This window comes from Uloborus diversus, chromosome 3 (genome assembly GCF_026930045.1).
Source record: "Uloborus diversus isolate 005 chromosome 3, Udiv.v.3.1, whole genome shotgun sequence".
Lineage (NCBI taxonomy): Eukaryota > Metazoa > Arthropoda > Arachnida > Araneae > Uloboridae > Uloborus > Uloborus diversus.
The window spans coordinates 95,308,181-95,335,372 of NC_072733.1; the positions used below are offsets into that span (position 1 = coordinate 95,308,181).

At 32.8% G+C, this 27,192-nt stretch overlaps 1 protein-coding gene across 1 annotated transcript in view; it reads right to left on the minus strand.

Annotated features, from left to right (window-relative positions):
• Positions 1–27,192, minus strand: part of LOC129218534 (inactive tyrosine-protein kinase 7-like) — a gene marked incomplete at its 3' end in the record, with an annotated part of 222,859 nt that overhangs the window by 125,683 nt on the left and 69,984 nt on the right. Inside the window, 1 exon segment of the mRNA XM_054852825.1 lies at positions 13,007–13,315. Coding sequence (XP_054708800.1) covers positions 13,007–13,315 — 309 coding nt within the window.

Below are 27,192 nucleotides of genomic sequence, written 5' to 3' on the forward strand. Positions count from 1 at the left end.
TTCGGCCTAAATCCGCCTATGGTTGGCAAGTTCAACCTTGTACCTCGTATTTCCAGGTTGGGAAGGAAATATGCAGTAGTTTAACTGATTCAAAGGTAAAGCAAAATTTAAAGGCGCAAAGACGACTTTTTTGAGGTATTTCATATTTCTCTGAATCATTATTTTCTGGCAACCTTGCCGTTTTTCTCTGCTTGATGTTCTCTGCAGCTACAGTATTCGGACGATGTTATTTAACAAACATAGAGTATTCAGCTTCATCGTTACTATTATTTTCATTTTTCTGTAACTGTATATAAAACTTAAGTGTGTAAATATAAAAAAAAGTTAACGATTGTTTTATATGCAAAAGTGATAGTAAATTTAATTGAGTTAAGAAATTTTTTTTTTTTTTTTTTTGTGATTTAAAAGCTTTTATGTGCCAAGTAGTAAGTGTTATTAACACTTGCATAAGTATGCAATATCTTACTTCACATTTGTAAATACCTTTTAACTTCATTAACTATGAAAGGTTTTTGTATGACTCGTTAAATGTTCTCAACCACATGACGTATTAATAACCATTACAATTATATGGGGGGCTAATCTTAGCTTTGTATTATTGAACGTACACTGTGTTGAGTCTTTTTTTTTTCTTCATTTTCATTTTACTGTAAATGTGAATAAACTTTAACGTGTAAATGTAACTAAGAGCTTTTGAGTGCTTTATATGCGTAAGGGATTGTGAATTTAATATCAGTGTTTAGAGGTTTTTTTTTTAATTTTAAAGTCTGTTGTGCCTTATAAAATAAAAATAGCTAGGGTGTGTTAGCAATGGGCATTGAAATAGAAAAGCGTTTAACTAGTTGACGTATCGCACCCTGGCAATTAAAGTAACATAACTCAAAATTTGCGAAAAATGTAATAGCTAATTAGCTACTGACTTAAAATCTAAATTAAATGCTCTTTCTTGCCACTAAACTCGCTCAAAGTTAGCTTACGTAACAGGTGCGTGGAGGTGTATGACTGATATAATCAATAGGGATACATCATTTAAGTTTTTATCAATTAGAACAAATACTTTCGAACTCTAAGTATGCATTACTAATTTGAACAACAAAGACTAACCAGTAAACATCAAATTATAATTCTTTTGCGTGTATTGTAACATTGGAGACTCTATCGCTTAAAACTATTTCAGCGAAAACCTTGACTTTCTTCAATGCAATTTTTTTGAGCTGTGTCATTTTCCTTTCCATGGTGGTTGACAGCAGATGGTTTCTTAAAAGACCATTGGGTTTTCCATCATATCATATAGTGAAAATTGGCAAACATTTTGCTTTGTTTTATGGGTATACAGAGTAGTTAGAATTGAAAAGTTACTTCATTTAGGACAGAAAAGTGGCGCTAATTAGTACTTGAAAGAACAAAAGTGTTTTTTTTTCAAACTATTATGTTTTGAGACATTTCAAAAAAATAATTTCCGGCTGTAATGTTTTCATTATTTTATAAATATCTCCAATATAATGCCTAACCTTCATTCGTGTTACTGAAATAAGATTGGTATGAAACCCTGTCGGAAACACTATTTGTGTGTAACTGGAGAGAGCTCCGCTTGTCCAGGAGATCCCGTTCATATACATCATGCAGCTGAAATGTCTAATCGTCAAAGTACATATGGCATAATTTAATATTAATACTATTTAAAAAAAAAATATGAGAGTATGTTAATTACTATTTTCCTTGTTTGACGACTATTTTGCAGACTATTTTTCATTTAAGAAGCTACTAAAACGACTATTTTTAGTAGCGTAACTCAGTGGCATCCCTGTGATTGCAAACTAAATCAAAACTAAGAAATAAAATTTGATTTTTTTTTTCCACAATAAAGATAATGCAATCATAGATTGTCAGGTACTCAAACGTTGATTTTAGGGGGGGGGGATACCATCTTGCATTTCTCTTTTTAATTTCTATGCTCTTTAGCTAAATGCTCCATGTTTTGAAGAATTTAAGTTTCGCGCAAATTTCAGATTTTTTTTTCATTTGCACTAAATATACGAAAAAACACTAATAAATCGGAACGCTTTCGTACCATGATGCATAAAGTAATCATCAAAAAATAATTATTTAAGCACGAGTTCTCAAACTTTTTAGATTCGTGGCGACCTTTGAAGAATTAGAATTTTTCTCAGGCTACCTCTGTATTATATACCTTAGACACTTCGTGGCACCTACTTTGGGTGCCACGTATGGTGCCACGTACAATATAAAACCATGTTCTCACTAGATTTAACATAAAAATTGCTCTTTTAGCCATCTGTAATAACTTTTAAGAATGTTCCAATAAAATCTCACGAGGTTTCATTTTTTAGTCTGTGTGCTTATTTTGTATCTTCAGCGTAACTGCATTATTAATCTGTGAATTATTGCCTTTTTTCTGATTTTATTGCGTGAGTGCTTGGCGAATAATTGAAGATTTGTTGAATCAGATGCTCAAAGTTGTGAAAAAGTTTTTATTTGCTCTACATGCTTAAGTGTAGAAATTCGCCGTTTTGGGGGCGACAGCATCGCAGTATTCAATAAAAACCGACCGTCTGCAGAACATTCATGAGCAGTAACTTAAACTCATAATTATAACGCCTATTTCCAACTCTTTTTCAAATAAATTCTACATTCATTGAAGGATAAAAATAAAGAAATAGTAAAGTAATAGCTCACACAGCTGCAATAAGCAGCAACTGTCTCTGACCAATCCACACGTGCTTGAAATCGTTTCTTCGATTTCTCCTAGATATAACAACGAAGAAATTAATGGAACTTTTTGGTGCTGAAATCGGAATGGTTTGGCGCATGGAGGAGGATGGGATCGTTGTTAGCCAGTTAGAAACGGGGAAAGGACATAAACGGCAGTTCCCTCCGAGGAACCCTAAAATGTTTAATCAATAATGAAATATGCTGGTGGAAGGCTTTTATTGAAGCATAGCTAAGGTGGGCTGTCAGTTACGCTCAGGCGCCACTCGCATAGAATTTGGAATTAAAATTTATTTGTCTAATCAGGAAGAGCTCCTGAGATTAAATTTATAAGAGCGGTTTTTCTGTTCAGTAGGGTGGGTCATTTCATTTTTCTTTATTTGAAGCGTACAGGATTAAAAAGGTGTTACATATTGTGAAATTTTATTTAAGTCTGTTAAGCCTAGTTGCCTCTGGATTGGTTTGGGTTTCCAGTTAAACTCTCCAATTAGTTTCTGTTAGGACTGCAAGATCAATCGTTACTTTGTCCAAACGCGAATGACGCATCCTTGTTGAAGCTTGCATTTGCTCTGCATACACGTCTGCAGTTTTCAACTAATACTCACTTGAGAATTGAATGATTAGTTCGTGCTATGAGAATTAGTTTGAATAAGAGACAGAAAAATGAGCACAAGCCCCGTCAACTCCACTTTCTCGCGACCCCTAAATATTTAAGAAGCTACTAAACTCAAATTGCTCAATTGCTTTAAAATAAATATCATAATTAAAAAAATAATCTCAGTAATTCATGAAAACTTTTATATTTTATTTTAATTTCAAGGCGGTTTTTTTTTTTTTTTTTTGTAAAATTGATTGAAAATTTAAAACTCGATTATTCACCTGATTTTTACTCAGAGTGGCGACAGGAACTGTGAAAAAAAGTTCCCTGACTTTTCCCTGATTTCCCTGATTAAGTTCACCAAATTTCCCTGATTTACGTTACCAATGATAATGGTTTTCTTTCTTTGCCCTACTTGAAATCCATAGTATGTTTGTATAAAATGCAGTATTTTAAACGTTTTAAGTTGTGTAAAGTTGTTGAACTAAAGGTATATTTTTAAAAAATGCTACTTTTTTAATAAAATGGTTAAAAAAAAACATATCAAGTCATTTTTTGGGGGGGGGAAAAACCTACAAAATAGTATATTAAATTTTTCGACAATGGAAAGATTATAGAGAATTAAAAAAAAAAACTTTACTTCCAGAAACCACTTAGCATAAGAATTTTAAGAAACTATTAAAATCACTCTTAAAAACATATGTGTATTTATGATAGAACTAAAAAGTAATTGAAATTATTTTGAACTAAATTTTCAAACAGTATAATAATTGTTGCAAGAATAACAAGCAAAAGTGAAATAATAGAAGTAATGTAGTTATTCTTATATAACTAATTGACATATTTATGCAAAACAGATGAAACCATTTGACATCCATTCATATGGAGCTTTTCACTAATCAAGAACATAGATTTTAATGAATGAATACAGCATTTTAACAATAAAAAATAAAGGTATTTACTTAAGTTACTTAGTTAACTCTATTTCAAATGATTTCAGTATGTAATGAAAAAAAAATCTTACATCGCTTTTGTAACGAACTTTGAAATGCAAGGGGGAAAAAAAGAAATAAAAAAGCAATTAGTTAATTTCAAAATATATAAAAGAAGAATACAACTTGGTTATAAAATAAAAGAATCACTTAAATCCGAAGAAAAGAAAACCTTTATAATTGCGGTGATAACAAATAATATAACGGCAAAAAACAAAGTTTTTTTTTATTGAAAGTTCAATTTTATCAATCAAATTAAAAACAGGAAGAAGTAATAATTTTTAAGCTTTTATAGTATTAATTCAAAAACCAAAGATTTCTTCTTGAAATTCTGATTACAGTATGCTAATTACTTCGAGACAATGGAATAAAGGCAAAGGAGCTAAGGCATTAATGAAGGCTTCCTCTTTGCCTGTATGGTTGTTTATTTTACGTAGCATTGAAAGCGTAAAAGGAAATTTTAAGCTAGGTAAAATAAACAACCTAACAGACACAGAAACAATCATAGGAAGTTCATCCTGTGAGGAATAATTAAGATTCAATACTTTGACGTTGAAGAAAAAAATGCACAAATATGCGGCAGTGCATAATCACACCTCATTAATTTTACTTTTTTTTGAGCAGATAATTGGCGGAAAATGCGTAGGGAATTAAAATACTTAATTTTGTAAAGCAAAAAAAAAATTTTTTTCCTTCATAAAATCAATTTTCCCTGATTTTTTGTTATTTTTTCAAAATTCCCTGATATTTCCCTGACTTTTCCCTGATTGATAAAGTTCCCTGACTTTTCCCTGATCTCCCTGATTTCCCTGATCTGTCGCCACCCTGTTACTTTTCTTTATTTGAAGCGTACAGGATTAAAAACGTGTTACAGATGGTGTGTGGTCTTGAAGTCATGTGTGTGAAAATGTATTTAAGTCTGTTAAGCCTAGTTGCTTCTTTTTTTGGAGTTTTAGGTTGATCTCTCCAATTAGTTTTAGTTAGGACTGCAACATCAATTGTTACTTAGTCCACACGTGAACGCTGCATCCTTGTTGAAGCTTGCATTTGCTCTGCATTCATACCTGCAATTTTCAAATGGGGGAAGGTTGCCGTCAATGAATCGGTTCCATGACTAGACCGCGAAGATATTTCCTGTACCAGAGTTTGTGCAGACGTGAAATCAGTTTTAGTACAATCCTTCGTCTGAAAACAGTCTACTGCAGAGACGTCAAGTAGCTAAAATTATTTAATCATATTGTCAATCGGTCAGAAAAGATTTCTACCTTTATCTTACTAATTATTGAGATTTATATTTAGTTATAACATGCTTTGAATATCACTGATCATCAAAGCGTGAACATTGAATTAAAAGAGTGCCTTTTCAAGTACAGTTCCCTATACTTCATGTTTCATCATGATTCGTCATAGCAGTAAAACCTATAAGAATATTCAAAATGACGCAGTTGCTATCATTGGACCACCTGACCTCTACATGACAAAGTGTTCCTTTCTTGGAAAATCTCAAATATTGCTGTAACTTCAGCTAAATTACCTTTGAAAATTGCTCAATTGCTTTAAAATAAATATCATAATTAAAAAAAATAATCTTAGTAATTCATGAAAACTTTTATATTTTATTTTAATTTCAAGGCAAATTTTTTTTTTTTTTTTGTAAAATTGATTGAAAATTTAAAACTCGATTATACAGTTTCAAATACTTTTGCTGTTCCAAAAATATGCAAAAATTAGTAATGGCTTGTGGACAAGTGAGAGCACGTAACGTGCTACAATAGCTTACAGAAGTGGTGGCATGGACCTTAACGAACTTTTAACAGTCGCATAGAAGACAAAAACCGGTTTGTTGTTACCTCAAGTCACTTATTAAAAAATTAGGAGTAAGCCTTCCGAAATAGGAATATGATTAGTGAATCATATTTTGAAACTAGGGAAGAAGTTTTTGGAATTACTTCCGAAAAATTGGGGGAATTGACCTTTCAACCCCCAGATTTCAATTGTCCCACAGATTTAATTAAGGCAAAAAGTCTGTTAGTAATATAGTCTCTGGTAGTTTGAGACTTAAGCTTCTGGTCTCAATAATAAACTGGTCAAAAATGTTCTCTGACAGTTTAGAGAGTAAGTTCAATGTTGCGTCAAACGAAAATTTTCAAAGTCGATTTAACAAAATTCTCAACAGTTCAAAAGATGTTGAAAATATATTAGTTAAGAACAGTGTTGCACAGGTTGGGAAAATATCAAGTGGCGAACGAGGTGTGATGACAACAGCTGTGTGTTGTGTGAATACTGGAGTTGTTCCTCTTATCTGAAAATAAAACATTTTAGAAAATAAATCTATTTTTCTATAACTTATTGTTATATATAGAGTTTATTGATCACCTGTTATAAATATTTGTAAATTAAGCATTGATTTTTCAGTTGAGAATGTCCATCAATGGAAACTCAATGGTCCATTCATAGCAACCAGTAGCCATGAATGGACCACTTGCTAAAATATTTATTTTTAATTTTCAATTTTTATTGTGTATATTTATCATGAAAGTAAATATTATTATTAAAAGAGAAATATTCTGAGAAATTGTTCCTATAATTAACGTGAAATTTGAGTTGGATTTCCTTTCGAAAAAAATCGAAAACTGTTATGTGGTTCATTGACGGCAACCTTCCCCTACTACTTACTTGAGAATTGAAAGATTGGTTCGTGCTATGAGAATAGGCTTAAATGAGAGACAGAAAAATTAGCACAAGCCCCGTTAACTCCACTTTCTTGCAACCAGCTAAATATTGATCAAATCACCTGATTTTTTTTAAAATCCCATAATAGTATATGGAGTAAGGGCAAGCTTGTGGGGAATACGATTTTCAAAATTTTTATTCTTGGATCATCATAATATCAACACACACATATATATTGCAAAAAAGCATCGTCTACTAAATTCAGTTCTACAAAGGTATTTTGTATTACGGTGAATAATTGTGATACATGCGAGTTACTGATTGCAAAGTAACTTGTCCTGATGATTTTCCTTTTTTTATTGGTTAGTAAATGTCTTGATGCGAGTGTAAATTAAAGGAAATCATGACGCATGGCTAATACATAAAAGGGAAAATGTAACTGGGGGAAACCTGTTTATGTGTTTCAATTTAGAAAAAAGTAGAACGAAACGAGCGAAAGATATAAGCAATAAAACTTTGAATACAAAAATCCTGGTTTCCTTTCAGCATATCACCACAAATTACTACCCAATTCATACGTTATCATTTTCTTGACAAGCGACTAGAGTTGTGTCGTTTCTTTCACACTAACAAACCCTGTGCTTTATAATCAGAGTTCACTACAAGATGAACGTCATAAAAGTGTAACTAAATCCTTTTTTAACACTTCGCGAAGATAAAGCGATTGTGTCAGCAGTGAAATTACTAGGGGTGGAATTATTTCCCTCTAAATTTTGCTTTCAAAACGGGAGGGAATATTTTTATGCTTCTTTTCGGTGCTTCAAGCGATGTGGAAGGAAGGAAAAAGTCATTAAACATTTATATTTTAGGGGCAAAAGTGTTCGCTATTTATTTTTTTGCCCCATGTATGTCTGCTGGTGAAAACTTTTATTTTACACGCTCCTCGATAAATAATATACATTCAAGCGTGTAATTTCACGATCGATAACTCCGTCGAAGCGATTCCAAGCAGAAAAACCAATAGATTTAAAGGAAGTCGAGCATAAGGAGTTTACAGTCAAGTTTTGAAAAATGAGTATGTAAGGCTCTTAAATGAGTGAGAGCCTTACACTGAAAGGCAAAGGGATGTAAGTGAACGTTTAAAAATTTTGAGTAAAACGAGTGCAGAGTTCAAATTCTAAGTATGTTATCGTTGAATTTTCTTTCTAAATCATTCTGTATAGAGACCTTTCAGGTCCAACCTATTACACTGTTATAACCAGAGGTTCCAGACGAGTGAATATATTCCGACTAAGGTGAAAGCATGGTGCCCAAGGGTGCAATACTAGCCAGGACGTAGAGCAGGGGTGCGAAAACAGCAGACAATCGTAGACAAGGGTGCCAAAACAGCAAGCAATCGCAAAATGGCTTGCTGGCGCATGCGCTTCCGGCATACATTCACCATTCAACCACTTCAATATGGCGGACGAATGATAGGTTGCATCTATGCGTGACTTCTATGTCTTTCACATTGAATGAAGCACACTATTGGATTAAATCTCAACTTTTCTAGGATAATTCTTTAAAATAACAAGTAAGTACAGCATTTGATCACTTTGTAGCTTTCAGGGCTTTCAAACATAGTTAAAAGTACGTTTAATGCTTTTTAGTTACCGTTAGTCCGCTATGATACCGTAGTACCGTTAGTTGTTGATTTTCAGTTTACCGTTACAGTCGTGAAATTTCCATCATTCAAAACGCTACTAAATATATATATCATTAATTTCTTGAGTATTCGATAAGCAATATTTAATCACCAAAATAATAACCGCAATAAGATTATCAATAATCAACAAGTGAGAACCTAAATAAAAATGATTCTTGTGCTTCGTAGATTAGTACTACACAACAGCGAGCGCAAAAAATAAAAAAGAAATCTCCGTCTCTCTCCGTCTAGCTTTTTCTTTTGCTTTTTCGTTCAAGTGTTTGAATCATTTCCTGTTAGCGGTTCATATTTCGATAGCGTTAGGAATTTCTTTAACTTTTTAAACTGTCGAAAAATTTCATGCGCATTTTATTTTATTGTTATTTTGATTGATATTTTGAACGTTTGAGAAACGAATTCGTTTTTTCGTAACTTTAATATCCCAGAATATTTTTGACTCTTCTTGTAAATAATTCATAAGTACCTCTACACTTTACTTTCAGTACGGTTATTTCTCACAAATGATCATTAACTTAACTATGATTATTCAAATAATTACTCGTCTTTAACTTTAAATATATTTGTGACAACTCTTTGATACCAAATAAAGTCTGTAGATATTTATTGTTTTATTCATTTTTAATATTACTTAAAAATAAAAAAAACTCATCAGTACGCAGAATTTTTTCACAAGTTTTTTTTAACACCCCGAGAGTTATTATAATTATTATTATTTATTTTATTTATTTTTAAAAAAAGGATAAAAATTTCACAGGTCCGCAATGTTTTTCATTTGCTTTTACCGACCCGTGGGTCAAAAGAGGTAGCGAAACACTGATGTAGAGAACGACCAGATGAGTTAAAGCAATGAGCACTTCTTAACTATGTTGAAAACTCTGAAATATGATCAAATGCTGTAATTACAAGTTTTAATCATTTCCAGTACTGAATTCATGTAATGTGAAAAGTGTGCAAAACGTAGACTATCATGAATCAAAACAATACTATTAAAAAAAAAATACACAACTGTATTCAAAAACGCACACAATACGGAGGGGGAGGGAGGAGGATCTACAGTAAGGGTGCCATTTCTCTGTCCGAAGGTTCATTCTTTTCAACCCGGCTGCCTATTTTTTAAAAGGGGCTTGTTTTTCACCGCGTAATTGCGCGTTTTAAATGATGCATTTGTAATATAATTGCGAGAAAGCTGGGCTAAGTTGACAGGGGTATTGATTAAATCAATTTTTTATTAACATTGGCTGCCTTAGATAGACGACCGGTAATTGTGGTTAATTATGTTAAGAAGACTGATCCAACTAGCATGCGCTCTCCGAAACATATTTTTATAGCATTCTGATAAAGGGACAAGTTGAGTAATGACACTCAGCGGGCAATCCGATCACTCAAATATCTCTAAACAGAACTACATTGACAACTTGCGATCGGTACCTCCATATAGTAAACATCATTTAAATGGTCAGCAAAGATATAGTGATTGTCGGAAGTTAACTGTTTGACGGTATAATTTCTTCTTTTCTGGCTTTGGGTCTAAAACAACCTTTTACAAAAAATATAGAACTTTTATAGAGATTTTTCAGTTAAAAAATCTAGACCAACTTTGACAACTAAATAATACTTCTTACAGGTCAGTATTGTACAAAAGATACAATCATTGATAAATCGTTTTTCAAGTGCAGTTTTAAATTGCTTTAGTAGTTTAAAAAAAAGCTCCACATCCAATGCAAACATATAAATAAATACACTACCATCTGTGTAATCTTATTGAATGATTGTACGGGCACATACGGAAATAATAGAAAGTTTATACTTGGCTCTACCAACATCTGTGCAAACAAATCCGCAAAGGACCTTTGTCTCAATAGCCCAGGAAGAATAAAGGGCCTACTTATATTTAGTGAAAATAAATTTAAAAATTGATGTCTTGCGGAAAAGTGATTGATGTCGAACGTCATCTAAAGTAAGACATTGGTAGTGTTAAAGACAAATTTTGTTTAATAAGGGTTATTTACCCACTCGCGAAAGACACAATTTTTCAATAACCCATCCAAAATCTCATTATTAGCGTTTTTTTTTCTTTGACTGGGAGAAGGTTAGAAACAGGAAAAGTGGTTAATTTGCTCAATGAGCATTTAACACAATGTTTTTTTTTTATTTTAAAAATGAAATTTTGACGCCACCTAAGCGTTTTATACACTACCATATAGAGGTTGAAGTTTTTGAGTTGGCAATTAATACATATTTTGAATCATCCTCTTTCCGTCAATTTTTGAGTGTTTACTTTGGAAAGGCTTTTTGCCTCTTCGAAACCGAAACTTTCTTAACGTTTTCTTTAACTCTTAACGTTCTAACCAAACAAATCCAATAACTCCTATAACTGCTTGTGAACTCATGAGACAGCTATAACAAAACAATAACATTTGACTAATCTAAGACATCATTTAGAAAAAAAAATACAGGACACTTTCTCTAATGTTAATGGTGGAAAGATGCTAGAATCTTTAATTAGATAAATCTAGGTATGAACAAAAAAAAATCCCCTCGAATCTGTTCTACAGAATTTTATTGTGTTATGAAGTTGCTGTTTTTCATTGCTCGTATTTTGAACTTGACATGTAAGCTAGGAAATGAAATGATGCGAGAGCCCGATTAAATCTCTTAGTTGTAAATTTTCAACAAGGATTATTGATACTGCTTGGTAATACAGGCTCAATAATGTTTTGTGAACTAAAAAAATAATATATATATATATATATATATATATATATATATATATATATATTTAAACACACACACACACACACACATGCAATTAAACCTCAGTAACATCCAACAAAATCTAAAACAACTCGAATGTGACAGGTTTAAAAAAAAAAAAATTCTTTTCGAAAAAAGTTTTTTTTCGAACACCGCTTGAAAATCGGAACGTTTTCCTAACTTTTGCTCAGCTGTTAAACTAAATACTAAAAGAAAAACTAATTAATACTGACATATTCGGAAATATTTTTTTTTTTTGACTGTTATTCCAAGATTTTAACAGTAGTTAAAGTCAATGATATGATGAATAGGGCTGGAAACGCCGAATTGGGAATTTGCGAATTTTTCGTATATTTGAAAGTAGAAATTTGAGCTTCTTAAAAAAGCATCAAGAAATTTAAAAAAAAAATAAAAATAAAAATAAACAAGTAATAAGGTAACAAGAAATTAAAAAGCACAACTTTATTAAGAGAAAAAACTCGGAACAATAGCAAGAGTGAACTATTAGTATGTTATGGCAGTGGCTATCATGAAGGTTTCTACTATACGTATATTTTAACTCTAAAATTTAACGCATTGGCGGAATTTCAAATTAAACGTTCTATCGCAACCTGGTTGACACGATCTACGGTCTAGGCGAGATTTATAGTTTACGTACTCTGGTAGTCGAGTTAAAGCGATTTAGTGCTTTGGCAGCAAATAAAACAAACTTTGGGTTTTGGCGACAGTTCAAATGTGTATAACGGGACCAGGTCAGAGCAATGTGTTGTTTTTTCGAAATTTCTAATTTATGTCTTATGGCTAAGTATACTGGCGTGATTGCTGGAAGTAAACAAAGCGAGAAAAGCTTCAATAGGGCCTTCTTTTCGTGTATTGACTCAAGCGAAACTGACCATGCTTTTAACACCACTACCAGTCCTAAAATCAAAGTTTGAATACAGCAACACCTGTTTTTATTGGGGTCCACCTGTGTACCACCTTTAGTACGAATCCTCGCATTACTTCTTGAGATAAAGCAATCAGGTTTAATGAGAAAAGCGTTTGGTTGCGCTGCGCTCCATTATTAAGAACAATTGGCGCCAAACACGAACCTAACAGGGTTGAAATTGACCTGGACCCCGAAACCCTGAAAATTGAACAGCTCTACATGCAACCCTGAACTAGGGAAAAACGATTGGAACACTCAAAACGAGCAACAAAAATGTTTCTTCCCAACCCCTTTCACAGAACTTTTATTTTAGCTATTCATAATCTGAAACTAAAGTTATAATATTTTTCTCTTGGAAAAGAAATACCCCGGGCAGCTAGTGGAGAAGAACAAACATTATTAATAATACGATACATTTTAAGCTGCATTGGTATGAAGTCAGTTAAATTCGATGTAACCATACAAGGGTACAGTCGTGATATTAAAAGATAAGTAGGGGAATGAGGGGCAAAGTGAAATCCCTACTTAAAGATGGCCGATATCAAAGCTTGCAAACTATACATGTTAGAAACATATTTATTCACAATCGCACCCAACAAAAGCAAAAACATAATTTTTTCACTTACATAGAATGTTAATTTGTGCTCCCCTGCTGATTATAGAGCGGCCCGTGGTGACGTTTGTTGCCACGCATTTAAATTCTCCGATGTCATATAATGGACTCACTCGAGAGATATATAGATTGCTTCCAACCATATGCCGTCTGGTGTCATTTTCCAATCTCGCACCATCTAAGGTCCAATAGAAAGTAATATTCCGTTTACTGGAAGCTCCACATTTAAGAGTAGCATTGTAGCCTTCAACAGCTGTGATATCTTCAGGTTGAGGATTAAAGAACAACGTGTCTTGGTCTGCAATCACATTAAGTGCTATGCCTGTAAATAGAAGAGTTCATTAACAAATAGCAAAATAGGGATACATATTTTAAAAAAAAAAACACTTTTAAAAATTTCATACAAGGCCGAATCACATTTTGAGGTTCATTTGTTGCAAGCAAATTTTAGAAGATGAAGTCTGCAATAGAAATTTCGAAACATTGGGTAAAATATATTTTCTATGGATCCGCTTTATGTCATTTGCAAGCATTTACATATTAGAGCATTGTTTGTGAATATTAAAAACTTTCTTAATTGTGATGTGAATATTAAAAGATGAATTCTGCTATAGAAATTTCGAAACATTGTGTAGAACATATTTTCTATGGATCCACTTTGGGTCATTTGCAAGCATTAGAGCACGGTTGGTGAATATTAAAAAAATTCTCATTAAGATGTTCAGGTGGTTAGATTTGATTGAACAACGGCTAATGAATACAGAGTATAAATTGATATCGTTTTCTAAAGAGTTATTTTATTTTAAAATATTTACTTTAAGGCAGGGGTTCCCAAAGTGGGTGTCGCGGGGGACGAGCGGTGCTGCAAAATGTTCACGGAATCAATGCACATGTTAACGTGGTGAATGACGACTTCACCGGTGGTTCATCGGAAATATTTGGCCGTTCGCCAAAGTCTTTGGAAAATGAACGTTGATATTCAGCCGCTAAATGTTGACATATTCCAAATTTCGAACTTTCAGTTACATATATGCATAAGCAATAGACTAGGGTGCCCTGAAAAATTCCAATTCTTCAAAGGGTGTTCCGAAAAGTTTGGGAACCGTTAGGTACCTTAGCTTTAAGGAGTAAAACAATGGAGTTGTTGGACAATTTTCCCAAATTTAGGTCTTTTTTACTTCCTTTTACAAAAAAGGAAGTATTGTATTCGCGAAAAAAAATTCACTCAAAATTTCCATTTTGCTCACCCCCCCCCCCCCCCCCATTAATGTTGAGTTTTTTTTTTCAACCCGACCACACGCGGATAAGTGCCTAAGAACGTATAAAAACCCGAAGTATCCATTTTGACATTCCCCGAATTAATTACGACTTTTCTCGTGACGTCCGTATGTACGTATGTATGTATGTGCGTATGTATGTCGCATAACTCAATAACGGTATGCCCTAGAAAGTTGAAATTTGGTACGTACACTCCTAGTGGGGTCTAGTTGTGCACCTCCCCTTTTAGTTGTATTCGGGTGTTTCTAAAGGGGTCTTTTGCCTTTTTTTTGGGGGGGGGGAATCATTGTTAATTTCGATATATACTCAAATGGTGTTACAATTTGGCGAACACTTGGTGATATAGTGCCAGTCTTTTGGTCGCCAAGTTTTTTTCGCGAACTTAGCGACAAATTTGGGGGATTTTTTTTTTTTAAATGGTTTCAATTTGGCCACTGGTGGTGATATTTAGAGAGTAAACTATTGAATCACATTAAAATTGCCAATAATGGGAAAATGACATTAAAATTGGGGTAAAAGGAAGTCATGTGATGCAAACATCAGCTCGTTTAATTTGAAAAAGTGTTTAAAGATAAGATCCTACGTAAACTTACTTTGAAAAGTTTTTTGTACATCATGCTGTATAACAGATCTACCAGGGCTAATTGCCCCAAGACAGAGGAAAGGTTCACCCACCATTTGTACTGGTTATCTCCAAATTTTTAATTTTGCCACTTACATCCCTTTGCTTCTCACCGCCTCATATGACCCTTTCAGTACCGGTATCATTTTAGTAATTTTTTAAGTTAAAAACATTTTATCAGCAAGTTGTGCAAAGAAATATTTTCAATTTAAAACAGCTCCCAAGACAGAGGACCCCAAGTCAGAGTCTCCCCAAGACAGAGGAAAGGTTCACCCACCATTTGTACTGGTTATCTCCAAATTTTTAATTTTGCCACTTACATCCCTTTGCTTCTCACCGCCTCATATGACCCTTTCAGTACCGGTATCATTTTAGTAATTTTTTAAGTTAAAAACATTTTATCAGCAAGTTGTGCAAAGAAATATTTTCAATTTAAAACAGCAATCTGTTAATTTAAATACATGCACATAATTCGAAAACTGTCACGTGTGAATAAGTTAGTTACAAAAGGCTTAACGACTAAAAGTTTACTATCAACAAAAATTAAGGTCAATATTTTCCCTTCCTCTTTTTAATGTCCAAATTTCTCTTTTATCTTTATTTAGCAATGAAATCGAATCGACTTGCAGCTGTCCTTCCTAACAAAGAAGTCTTGATGGAGTATCTACACGACCTCTACAAAATGAATGTGTGGGTGTGTGGTGGGAGGTGAACTTCAAAGAAAGAGAGTAATGTTTACTGTTATGAAGACAGTGCGTGCATTCGATCCTTCTGCCTTTTAAACATAAAACGATTAAGTATTTAAACTTCAAGTTGAAAGACCTTGAATGTTCAAAGAAAGTATATATCTTCATTCTAGAAAACCGAAATTATTTTACAGTACTTATTACCTTATAAAGAAGATTAAATTTTGGAATACTGAACGTTTAAATACATTTCTATATGATTTTTCATTCTTTTGTGATTACCTAAATATAAAAAGAGTAGAGCCAGTTGGGTTAAAGGGAAACATAATTTCAATGTTTCCCTTCAACCCAACTGTTGAAATGTTCAGTGGGTTTCAATGTTTCCCTTTAACCAATGTAAAACGATCAAGTATTTAAACTTCAAGTTGAAAGACCTCGACTGTTCAAGGAAAGTACACCTTCATTGTAGAAAACAGAAATTAATTTACAGTACTTACTACCTTACAAAGAAGATTAAATTTTCGAATATGGAATGTATAAATACACTTCTATGTGACTTTCCATTCTGTTGTGATTACCTTATTATAAAATTAGTAGGGCCAGTTGGTTAGAGGGAAGCATAATTCGATGCTTGAAATTTGATTCTTTCATTTCTTTTAGATGAATTATTGAGACCGAAGATGTGTGTGTGTGTGTGTGTGTGTGTGTGTGCATCATGTATAAGACTACACTCTCTGAGAATAACTGGGTATGAAAAGTTTGACTTAATGACTATTTGTTAGTGAATGAAACCATGTTTCCTTTTACCTCAACGTGTTTCTTTTTACCCTAGAGATTAGGGGGTAAATGGAAACTGCATTTATGAAGGTAGATAGTCACATTATACACAATCATTTAATCACTGTTTTCTGTTTAAAATATCTCCGAAAATTGGACAGTTTACTTATCCTTCTGACTATTTGAAAAGAGAATAAAACATTCTTCAAGAAGGAAAATAATAAACATCCAAAAAAGAGAAGAAGAAAGTTATGTGTCGAGTAAACATTCAGATTGCGAAAGAAAAACGCTTCTAATTTTGGAAATCAATGAAAAATCACTAAACATTAAGACATTATGCGATACTTAGAAACTAGGTTGCTTTTTAATGAAAACCTTTGAAACACGATATCTTCAGAAACATTAAGACATTATGCGTTACTTAGAAAACAGGTGTAGTTTTTTTCTTTTTAATGGAAAACCTTTAAAATACGATATCTTCAGTTTTAAATCCGTCATGATAATGAAAATAAAATAAATAAACACTCGTAATGCTCATAAAATGCAGTAAAACCGTCTTAATGGATTATCGAACGAACATGGTAAGCTTTCTTTACAATCAATGCTTATTATAAAAAATCACATGATTTCCATAAAGTTTCATAAATTATATTTATTGATAAATTACTAAGGATAAGACTAGATCATAATATTTTTTTCTTATCCATCCGTTAATCACCTTATGCTACGTGGGGCAGAAATAAAGAATCTGCTTCTTACTAGGAATAAGTTTCGTTTCTTATTGTATTTGGAAGGAATCAATGCTTGCTATGATAAACAGGATCCTTTCATTTAACCCCGGAAATAGAATGTGGCATTCTTTGTGAAAAGAGAAAAATCTCCCTCCCCCGATACAAAACTTTTTATAGTGTTCGATTTTCTATTAAAATCATTACTATGAGGATAAAATTAGGATAAAACGAGCTGATGTGTGCATCACATGACTTCCTTTTACACCAATTTAATGCTATTTCCCTATTATTGCAATTTTAATGGGATTCTCTCTCTAACTCTTTAAATATCACTAGCAATGGCCACATTGAAAGCAGATTTAAAAAAAAAAAAAAAAAAAAAAAAAAATCGCCAAATTTTTCGCCAAGTTGGCGACAAAACTTGGCAACCAAAAGACTGGCGATATATCGCCAAGTGACCGCCAAATTATAACACCACTTGAGTTTGCATCGAAATTAACAATGATTTCCCCCCAAAAAGGTGCAAAAGACCCCTTTAGAAACACCCGAATGCAACCAAAATAGGAGGTGCACAACTAGACCCCACTACGAGTCTATGTACCAAATTTCAACTTTCTAGGACATACCATTTTTGAGTTATGCGAGATACATACGCACATACGCACATACGCACATACACACATACGCACATACATACAGACGTCACGAGAAAAGTCGTTGTAATTACCTCGGTGATGGTCAAAATGGATATTTCGCGTGTCTATACATTCTTAGGCACTTTTCCGCATGTGGTCGAATCGAAAAAAAAACTCAACATTCATTTGGGGGTGAGCAAAATGGAAATTAAGGGCGATTTTTGAGTGAAAATTTTTTCGCGAATACAATACTTCCTTTTTTGTAAAAGGAAGTAAAAAATTGTGAAAATTTGAAAACAGAAAAAAAAAACAAACCAAAAAAAAATAAATAAATAAATAAAATCTGTGACCTACTTCCCAATTAATTCTAATTTGAATTCCGAAACTTTGAATTCAAATTATGTTTTTCGCAATCACGAGCTGCGACAAGACCCTACTGATTAGAGTTATTGTTTCTAGAAACGGCTCCTCCCCCCCCCCCCCCAAGCATGTCCCTCCTCCTGGGTGGTTACGTGTGTATAGTTGTGTGTAGGCTTGCGTGTGTGCACGTAGGCGTGTGTATGTGTGTAAAGGCGTGCGCACGTAGGGGAGTGTGTATGACCATGTGTGTGTAGGACATGGACGCCACCGCCCAGCAAAAGTGGATTCAGGTGGACAGTGCTCAGGACCAGCCGCAACGCCGCCGGTGGACGGTGGTGCTGTAGCCATGATCCAAGCTGAAAAAGGAACCGTAACGTCAAGGACAGTCAAATGAAAGCAATAAGCAATCGTGATTGCTCAAAAATATGAATAAACTATTTTTTTTCCTCACTAAATCATAATTTGGACAATATTTTAATGTACCAGATAGTTAAAATATCCTCAAAAGATGGATAAAAAAAGAAACTTCATGCATTATAGGAAGAATTGTCAAATAATATTTCAATATTCGTTTCAATTTATGAATTGAAGGTATATTTAAGATGTATTTTATTTGATAATTCTATCTTCAGTTTTTTCGGAAGCTGTGTTTTTATTTTTTGAAAAAATAGTAACCTTAGTTTCGTTTGAAGTAACTTAATCATGTTTAATAGATTTCATGTTGTGATATTATTATAACTAAATTTTAAGAGAAAGCTCTGGAACATTGTTGCATTATTATCCAAAAGATTATTTCTGGGGGCTTTACATTTTTGAGGCAACATTATCGGTAGCAAAATGCAGATAATGGTGGCTACTTACAGACATAATATATTGCTGTTAGTAATTATTCCATATTTGTCAGTTATAAAGCTTTATTTCTATGCAATTTTAGCACATAGGTTAGATAAATTATAATATACCATCCCTCCTCTTTTTTGCAATGTATTTTATGCTTTGGAACTAGAATAATTTTTTAAGCTTTGAACAGCGCACCAATTATTTTCCATGGCAAACTAAATATATATATATATATATATATATATATATATATATATATATATATATATTCTCTCTCTCTTCTACATGCATTAACTTTTAGTCCCAGTAGCTCTAAACACAAAATTACCTTCATAATATATAAAGTTACAGTCAAGTGATTTTTCTACTTTTTGCGAACGTAGCGGCATGCCACAAATTCTAAAATAAAACACAAAAACTCTTGGTACAATAATTATTAAAAAAAAAAAAAAAAAAAAAAAACGAAATTCATTACATAAAGATATATTTTCCCACTAAACTATTGAAATAAAAGTTTTGAAGCTGCAAAATGCACCGCATTCTGAACAACAATGTAGCAATATTTACCAAATTCATAAAAGAAAACAGCATTTAATTCAGGAGCTGTCCATAAATGATGCGACACTTTTCTTCCAATATATTTGACCCCTCTTCCTTTTGTCACATAGTGTCACACTTTAGCCTCCTCCCAACCCTTGTCACACGCCACTTTTCCATAAAAAATTGCTATAAAAATGCGTGATACAACTTTTTGTAACACCCTTCCTCCCTCTTGTCACAAACTGTCAGTTTCGAAAGCCCTCTCCCCCTTAAAAGCGTGACTCATTTGCGCACGACGAGAAGTTTTCAATTTATCGCTATCGAAGGGCATTATCACCGGTCAAACTTGGTGGAGCAACCTTGACATGAAAATTTCTGAAACTATTCTGGTTAAAGATTAATTAAAACATTAATTAAATCTTCCTGCAGAATGTGATACATTGTAGTTTAGTAAAAGCATTTTGATATCCTAAAAACGATAATATACTCAATAGTTATGATCATATAAGTTTTGGGGAAAAGTGTTCCTACGTAATTAAGAGCTGCTCTGAATCTTTCTACAAAAGATTTACCGACAAATTGGGTTTAACTATACGCTGGATTGTATGCTGTATTCTGTTTGATTAACTTGCGGGAACTCAGATGAAATTAGTGAAAGTTACTAATTATAAATATTGATTTATCTGTGTTTTGGATTTAATTAAGTTGCAGCTGCAGAAATTTCGGCTAGCTTAGAATAATACATCTATAATTGTTTAACTTATGACTTCAGTCCACGACTTAATAATTGGACTCACTTAGATAACCCAGTAGAGTTAAGCGGCAAGTAGGTTTAGAATTTTTTTCAGCAGTAGAAGCGGTGGCAATCTTGAAATTCTTCAGGCACATATCGTGTACCTTGCACCCGTATATTGTTAAGGTTTCGTTTAAATGTCGCTAATTGCGGTCGTTGTGACAGATTGTTTGGAGGTAACTTTAAATATCATCACTCTTAGACGCATTGTTGGTTAAATATCAAAAATGCGGGCATAATGAAGCTGTTAGCGTTAAGTTTAATAATACAAGTGAGTTGAACTTGAGTCGTACAGGGCAGTATTTAAAGTGTAGAACTAGTTTGCTTCAAGTCCGCCTTTTGGAGAAATGCGAAGATTCTGCCAATATGCTTATTATTTTTAAAGCAAGAAATGATAATAACTTTTTTTTTTATTTGAATAGAATATCATGAAAAAATTTTGCAATTGTATATGAATTATATTTGTTGTTTTTGTTTCTTTTATTTTTTATTTTATTTATTTATTTATTTATTTTTTCAGTTTAAAATGCAACAGAAGGTGCCTAAAGGTGAATAAATTGTACAAGCGATGCCTTTGATAAAAGTTTTCTGTTTTTTTTTTTTTTTTCAATTTCCGAACTTTAAACTAAAACAATAACTCAGTTAAGAAACGTCTTTTAGAGCTGGGGGTGGGGGGGGGGGATATCTAACACTGCATGAAATATAAGGATCTTTCAAACTGCTCCCATTAAAAAAAAAAAAAAAACAGTGCACTTCCAGTATTAGCAAACACTCTGGTAATGCATAGGTAACGAAGTTTTATTCAAAAGTTTCCCAAACACGTTTCAAGACGCCCGATCAAACTATCCTCTCATGGCAAAAACAGCATCCGGATGTTAAGCGGCCTAAATTGCTATGCATCCCTTTCTAAAACCATCTCATCAATGACGAAACGACTTTCTGATTACAATCAACTGCTCTAAGGTCTCATGTGTGCATCCAAAAACTATTGGAAAAACTATGGGGATTTGTGGAGCCCAAAGGCTTAGACCGTCAGATGTCTTCCCTTCCTGTTAATAAAAGAGCCTACTGCTTAGCAACTTCTCCACGTAGCGAAGGCTTTCTGCTTTATCTGCCGAACTTACTGTTCCTTGGAATGTTCGTAGAGTCCCAAGAGAAATCTGAGAAAGAGAAGAAAATAAGCTCTCTAATAAGAGGAAAGGGCTAGGGAGGGGGTGCTTACAGGGGTGCCGGAAGAGAGGACAGACGAGTCTTTTTTCGCAAAGATACGACACACGACAGTTTCCTGTTCGAAATCCCACTGGAGTTGCTGTTATGAATTTAATAAGTGACCTGGAATATGTTGGAATCAAGACATCACAAAACTTGTTAAATGCACAAGAAAAAGTAAAATTGTAGTCAACTTTTTCTTTTCAACTATTGCATGTTTTGTGTACCCTATAACTTATTGATAAACTCAAAGGTGATTCAAAATGTAATTTTTCCGTCTAGATTAGTACTGATGTACATTAAAAATTCAATAGTTTTATGGTTTATTAGCAGAGAAACATGCATCCTTCATTCAGCAACACATTATTGATGCATCTCAACTTTTTTACCTTTGGAATTAGTCCGGAGTGAGTAGAAGTTACTCTAAAAGAATACGCTTTCACCATTAGATATTAGATATCATAATGGATAACAATGAAATACATTTGTATATATAACAAGTAATTTTAGAAAAGCATAACTCAATCAATTCAGTCTATCTATGTCAATTGCATTTTAAACTAAGTTTTTTAAAATACGTATCTAAATATTTTCAAATAAAAATTACTCCTTAAAATGCACACTAAATACATGTTTATAGCCTTCAGAAACTGAAGGATATTAGATAAGATATTAGCTTAAAGTAGGTCATTTAAAACACATGCTTCAGTTTAAAATATTTAAATTTCAGAAACATGCATGTTTCCAGAAGAAGGTATAGAAAATAATAGCTTTTAGACCTGAATTTTTAAGTAGCTTAAAAATATCAGTTTGCGGCTTTGTAACTGCTTGATTTTATTCTTGTTTACTCGAAGTCGGCAACTTTTATCAAATGGTAGAGTGGTAAAACCGCTGTTTCCCGGGATCAATTCCCAAGGATAAAAAAAAGGGGGAATTTGGAAAGGAAAGTATAATGAGTTTGTGCTATTTAAAATTTAAGAAATACCGATTACATCAATTTCATTTTGTGTTTTAACAAAACTAAGCGCCTACTTTAAATGCAAATAACAAAATTAAGTTAAGCTAGAAAAAAACTAGCACCGAAATTTTTACATGATGAATATTCAGAAGAGCTATTTTTTGTTTGGAGCTTTTTTTGTGCAAATTTGAAACATTAGATACTTTTTACAGATTAAGATATTTTCCTTAAAAACATTCCTTACAGCACTTTCTAGGTACTAATCATTGATTAAAATTTTTACTTTAAAGATCATTATTATTTAGGTATAATTTTTTCCACAAATAAAGAAAAAAAAAATGGGTCAGTACATTAAATTATACTAAGATGAATGATTTATTTATTAATGAAAATATTTTTCTTAATAGTAATGTCGAATTCATATTTTTTAAATATGTTGAAAGGCTAACACCAAATCTTCGCAAGAAAAAGAAACAATTCAGGGAAAACCTTTCTTTTTCAATAAAATGCTAATGATATCGGAAGAATGAATAAACAGCGCGAAGTCCTATCGGGGTCATTCCATACGAAATGAGCAAAATTCACAAAAAAGTGGTGGCCGCATGGTAACAGATTTTTATGAAATTTGGTATACAGGTTCCTTTTATGCCTGTATAAAAATACCTAAAATATTTTTGCTTAATATTTTTTATTTGAATAGTTACATGCGATTGAAAATATATAAGAACACTTATATATACGCGTACGTACTCGAGTAGACACTTACATACAAGCATATGATATAAAAGTATACAGAGTGAGTTTACATTCCTGAGCAAATTATTAAAAGGTATTAGAGGAGATAATAAGAAGTAAGAATCAACAAGGCACATATGGTCACAAACACAATGCTGACGCGCTACATGCACGCAAAGTGAGAAATTGATGGATGCAAAAAAAGTCACAAATTTATATATATATATATATATATATATATATATATATATATATATTAATTACACAAATACAATTTTACACAACATTTTAGGACTTAAGAAAGTTTTAAAGCGATTGATGAAATTTGCGGCCTTCAGCTGTAATACATGCGTTGCATTCACAGATCCCTCTCTGTTGCAATAACGAGACTTTTGAAACACTTTCATTAGCCGCTGCGCCTTTGTTGCGATGCGTGTATTAGAGCTGCTACAGACCGTAACTTTCAACAACTGCTCTAAATATTTCTTAAAAACTAAAATGTTAGGTAAAATCATCTTTGTGCAACAAATTTCTGCCTTGCTTTGCATCCATCAGTTTCTGTCTTTGTGTGCATATAGCGCGTCAGTGATTATAACTTTCTTATGATTCTTTGCTTCTTATCCTCCCCTCTCACACCCCTTTGATTTTTGCCCAAGAGCTTAGATTCACTCTGTAGGCCGACATGTATATAAGCGTATATTATCGTGTATACATACATGTACTGGTGTATACATGTAAATGTACGTATATACGTCTATACAGGTATATAATCGTGTTTACACGCATACATGCCTATATACTCGTGCTTCCATATACGCGAGTAGACATGTGCAAAGACGCACTGGATGTATCCACGAATTAACTCGTGTATACTCGTATATGTATGTATGTACACTTATATGCGTATATACGTCTACTATACACATATATACTTAAGTATGCACGTATTTTCTCGAGATACAAGTGTATACGTGCATATGATGTTCGTTTATACGCGTATATACTCGTATATACACGTGACACGTACATATACGAGACACGTATATACATGTGACACGTATGTACTCATGTAGACACATATACACTCCTGTAGGTAATCATGTATACATGCTTATATACTCGTATATACACGTATATACTCGAGTAGGCACGTGCATGCATGTATCTGATGTATACATGTATCTACTCATATAGGAACGTGTTTACTCGTGTATAACACGTGTATACACGCATGTACTCGTGAATATACTTGTAGCTATAAAAACAACTGAAATATACAAGTATTACGGTTCTTTATAATGGTTTTGCATCTATTTTTAACTATGACCACTTTACCCCATGCTATGACCACTTTCCCCCACCCCATGGGGTAAAGTGGTCATAAAAACATAGGGAAAAGAAAGTTCTATAAAACTACTAAAATCAATATTTTTCTTCCTAAAATTCAATGTACCGTGTTCTTTAATAATGCAATGTAAATTAACAACAAAAAAAGTTAAAGTGTTTAAAAAATTTGTTGCATTTATTATAAACCTAAGTTGGAAACCTACGATTTTATGACCACTTTACCCCACCAGACCATAAACTGTGAATCAATTTATTCGGCACTTAATTAGAAAGACTGATTTGAACTGAAATAAATGCAACTTTGATTTTTCCCCCCCTTTTTCGAGACTGAATCTAGAAGAACGCTTGCGGCCATGATAGCAGACAAGCTCGAAATGCATTTTTTTGTGTGTGTGTGTGCGTTTATTATCCGTATAAATAGTTTATTTCGGATCTTTGTTAATTTCGGTTCGGAAGTAGGGGAAGAGTGAGTAGAGTACAGTCAGTGAGACACACACGAAAATTAAATATAAAAACGAAATGAAATTCCATAGGAATCGTACGTCTACAAGAAATAAAATTAAGCTGGCTTCTAGTGTAAGAAGTAAGCTAATAAAGCTAAATAAAGGGAAGATATCAAAGGAAGAGGTTGGAATATCAATGGATGACTTTAAAATACAAGAGCGCCAAACTAACCAATGGTATTGCATTTGCGTAATCCTCCGAAAAAAAAATCATCTTGCAATAAAATCAAATAACACTGGGGAACAGTGATTTGGCTGTAACTTGTTTCTGGGCCATTCCATGTGGTGGAACGGGACATTTGTCAGGGTATTTTGTTTTATAAATACAAATAAAGCTGTTTTTTTTTTTTTTTTTTTTTTTTTTTTTTTTTAAACTAAGGATTTACTATATGAATTCCGTAGGAACATTAAACTTAACTTTTTTAAATAAAGTAATTGATGAATGCGCAATAAAATGCCAGTGACGGAACGGGACTCGTATTGGTCACGGGCATTTTATTGCATATCGTTCAATAATATTTTTCAAGCTGACTAACTTTTGATTTTCTACATAGTTTTTATGACAAATCTTTACTGTTGCTATCAAAAATAAATTTCTAGCTTGTATTATTTGTTTTTATGAAACTAGATCTTGTGACAAAACTACTCAAAATGCGACGTTTCGTCACATGGAATGGCCCTTCTGACTAACTTTTTGCCAAAACAAGTATAAAAACGATCTCAGTTTTACTCCATCATGTCATTTTTATGCTACATAGGGGTCAAGGCAAAATATAGGAAACTTTTAAATAATATACGAAAAGAATAAGATTTTTTTTATAAGCAATACTTACATTAATTGCGAACACAATATCAAAAAAAATTACCTTTTTGTGTTTTTGATAAACACGGAATAATTTTATATTCCTAACTAGAATGTTATTTTTTTCCGTAAAAATAAAGTAAATTAAAATTTGTCACAAATAATAAAAATAATTCGGGGAGGGGCGGGGACTTTATTTAGGCCATTAAACGGAAAACGCTAATTTTGTCCCGCACGTGACGCTTCATATATTTCATAAAAAATAATAATTTAAAAGGATGATGGACAAAACTTTGTTGCTTAAGAAATCACAAACACATGTGTGACTTCTTAAGCAGAAACTTTCTTCAAAAATTATTTCTTTTTTATGAAATATAGGAACCGTCACGTGCGGGACAAAATGACCATTTTCAATAGAATGGGAATATACATATTTTTTTTCCATGGTTTAAATAATTATTTCTAAACTAATGAGATATGTTTCCTTTACGTTGGAACCATAGCTTTCAAAATCTACAATTTGTCTCGTCATTGCTGTATTAATAGAGCAAAAATATTAGCTTATTCATAAGCAAGTTACCCGAAGTTGACTTTGGATGTCCCGCACGTGACGTAAGTAAATAAATTTTATTTTAAATAACAAAACTATTCAATAAAAATATAATTGCGTCAGGTGTATATTTATATCAAATTGAAAGATTCAAAAAATTGCTTAACCCTGTTTCATTAAAATATTAAGAGACATGACGAAACGTTAATGAAATTTAATCGTATTTTTGTTCTGTACGTGACGGTGGAATGGCCCATTTCCGTTCAGCCAATAGGGTGGCAGTAGGGCAACTTGTGGTACGCGCTCTCTTCCGAAAAATGTTCATATGGGTCACATTCTAACATTTACGTTAAGTGTAAAGAAGCAATCTGACATAGTAGAAGAAAACTAACTTCAATTCTGAAATCAGCAGGTCTATTGCAGACTAAAACAGTTCAAAAATCTAACTAACCAGAAATTTTGTTAGAAATTGTTCTCTTATTATTCAAGAAAAAAGAAAAACGCCGTTACACAGAATACCATGTTAAAGTCAGAATTATTGCAACTTACACAGTTCTTATATCAAAGAACCAAACAAATACGTATACAATGTTTTCTTGTGAAATTCATATCGGCTTTGCCATTACACTCGTATAACTCAAAAGTAATTAATAATCATTTTCCGAATCAATTCTTACTCGCAAGAAACTAGACTCTTTTTTGCTTAACCATACTTTATTTTCTCTACAACACTTATCTGGACAACAGAACAACAACAACCAAAAAACAGACGAATCAAGCTTTCTTATATAGGCTGCGCAGCAGCGCCATCAGAAGAAATTAGCATAATTTGC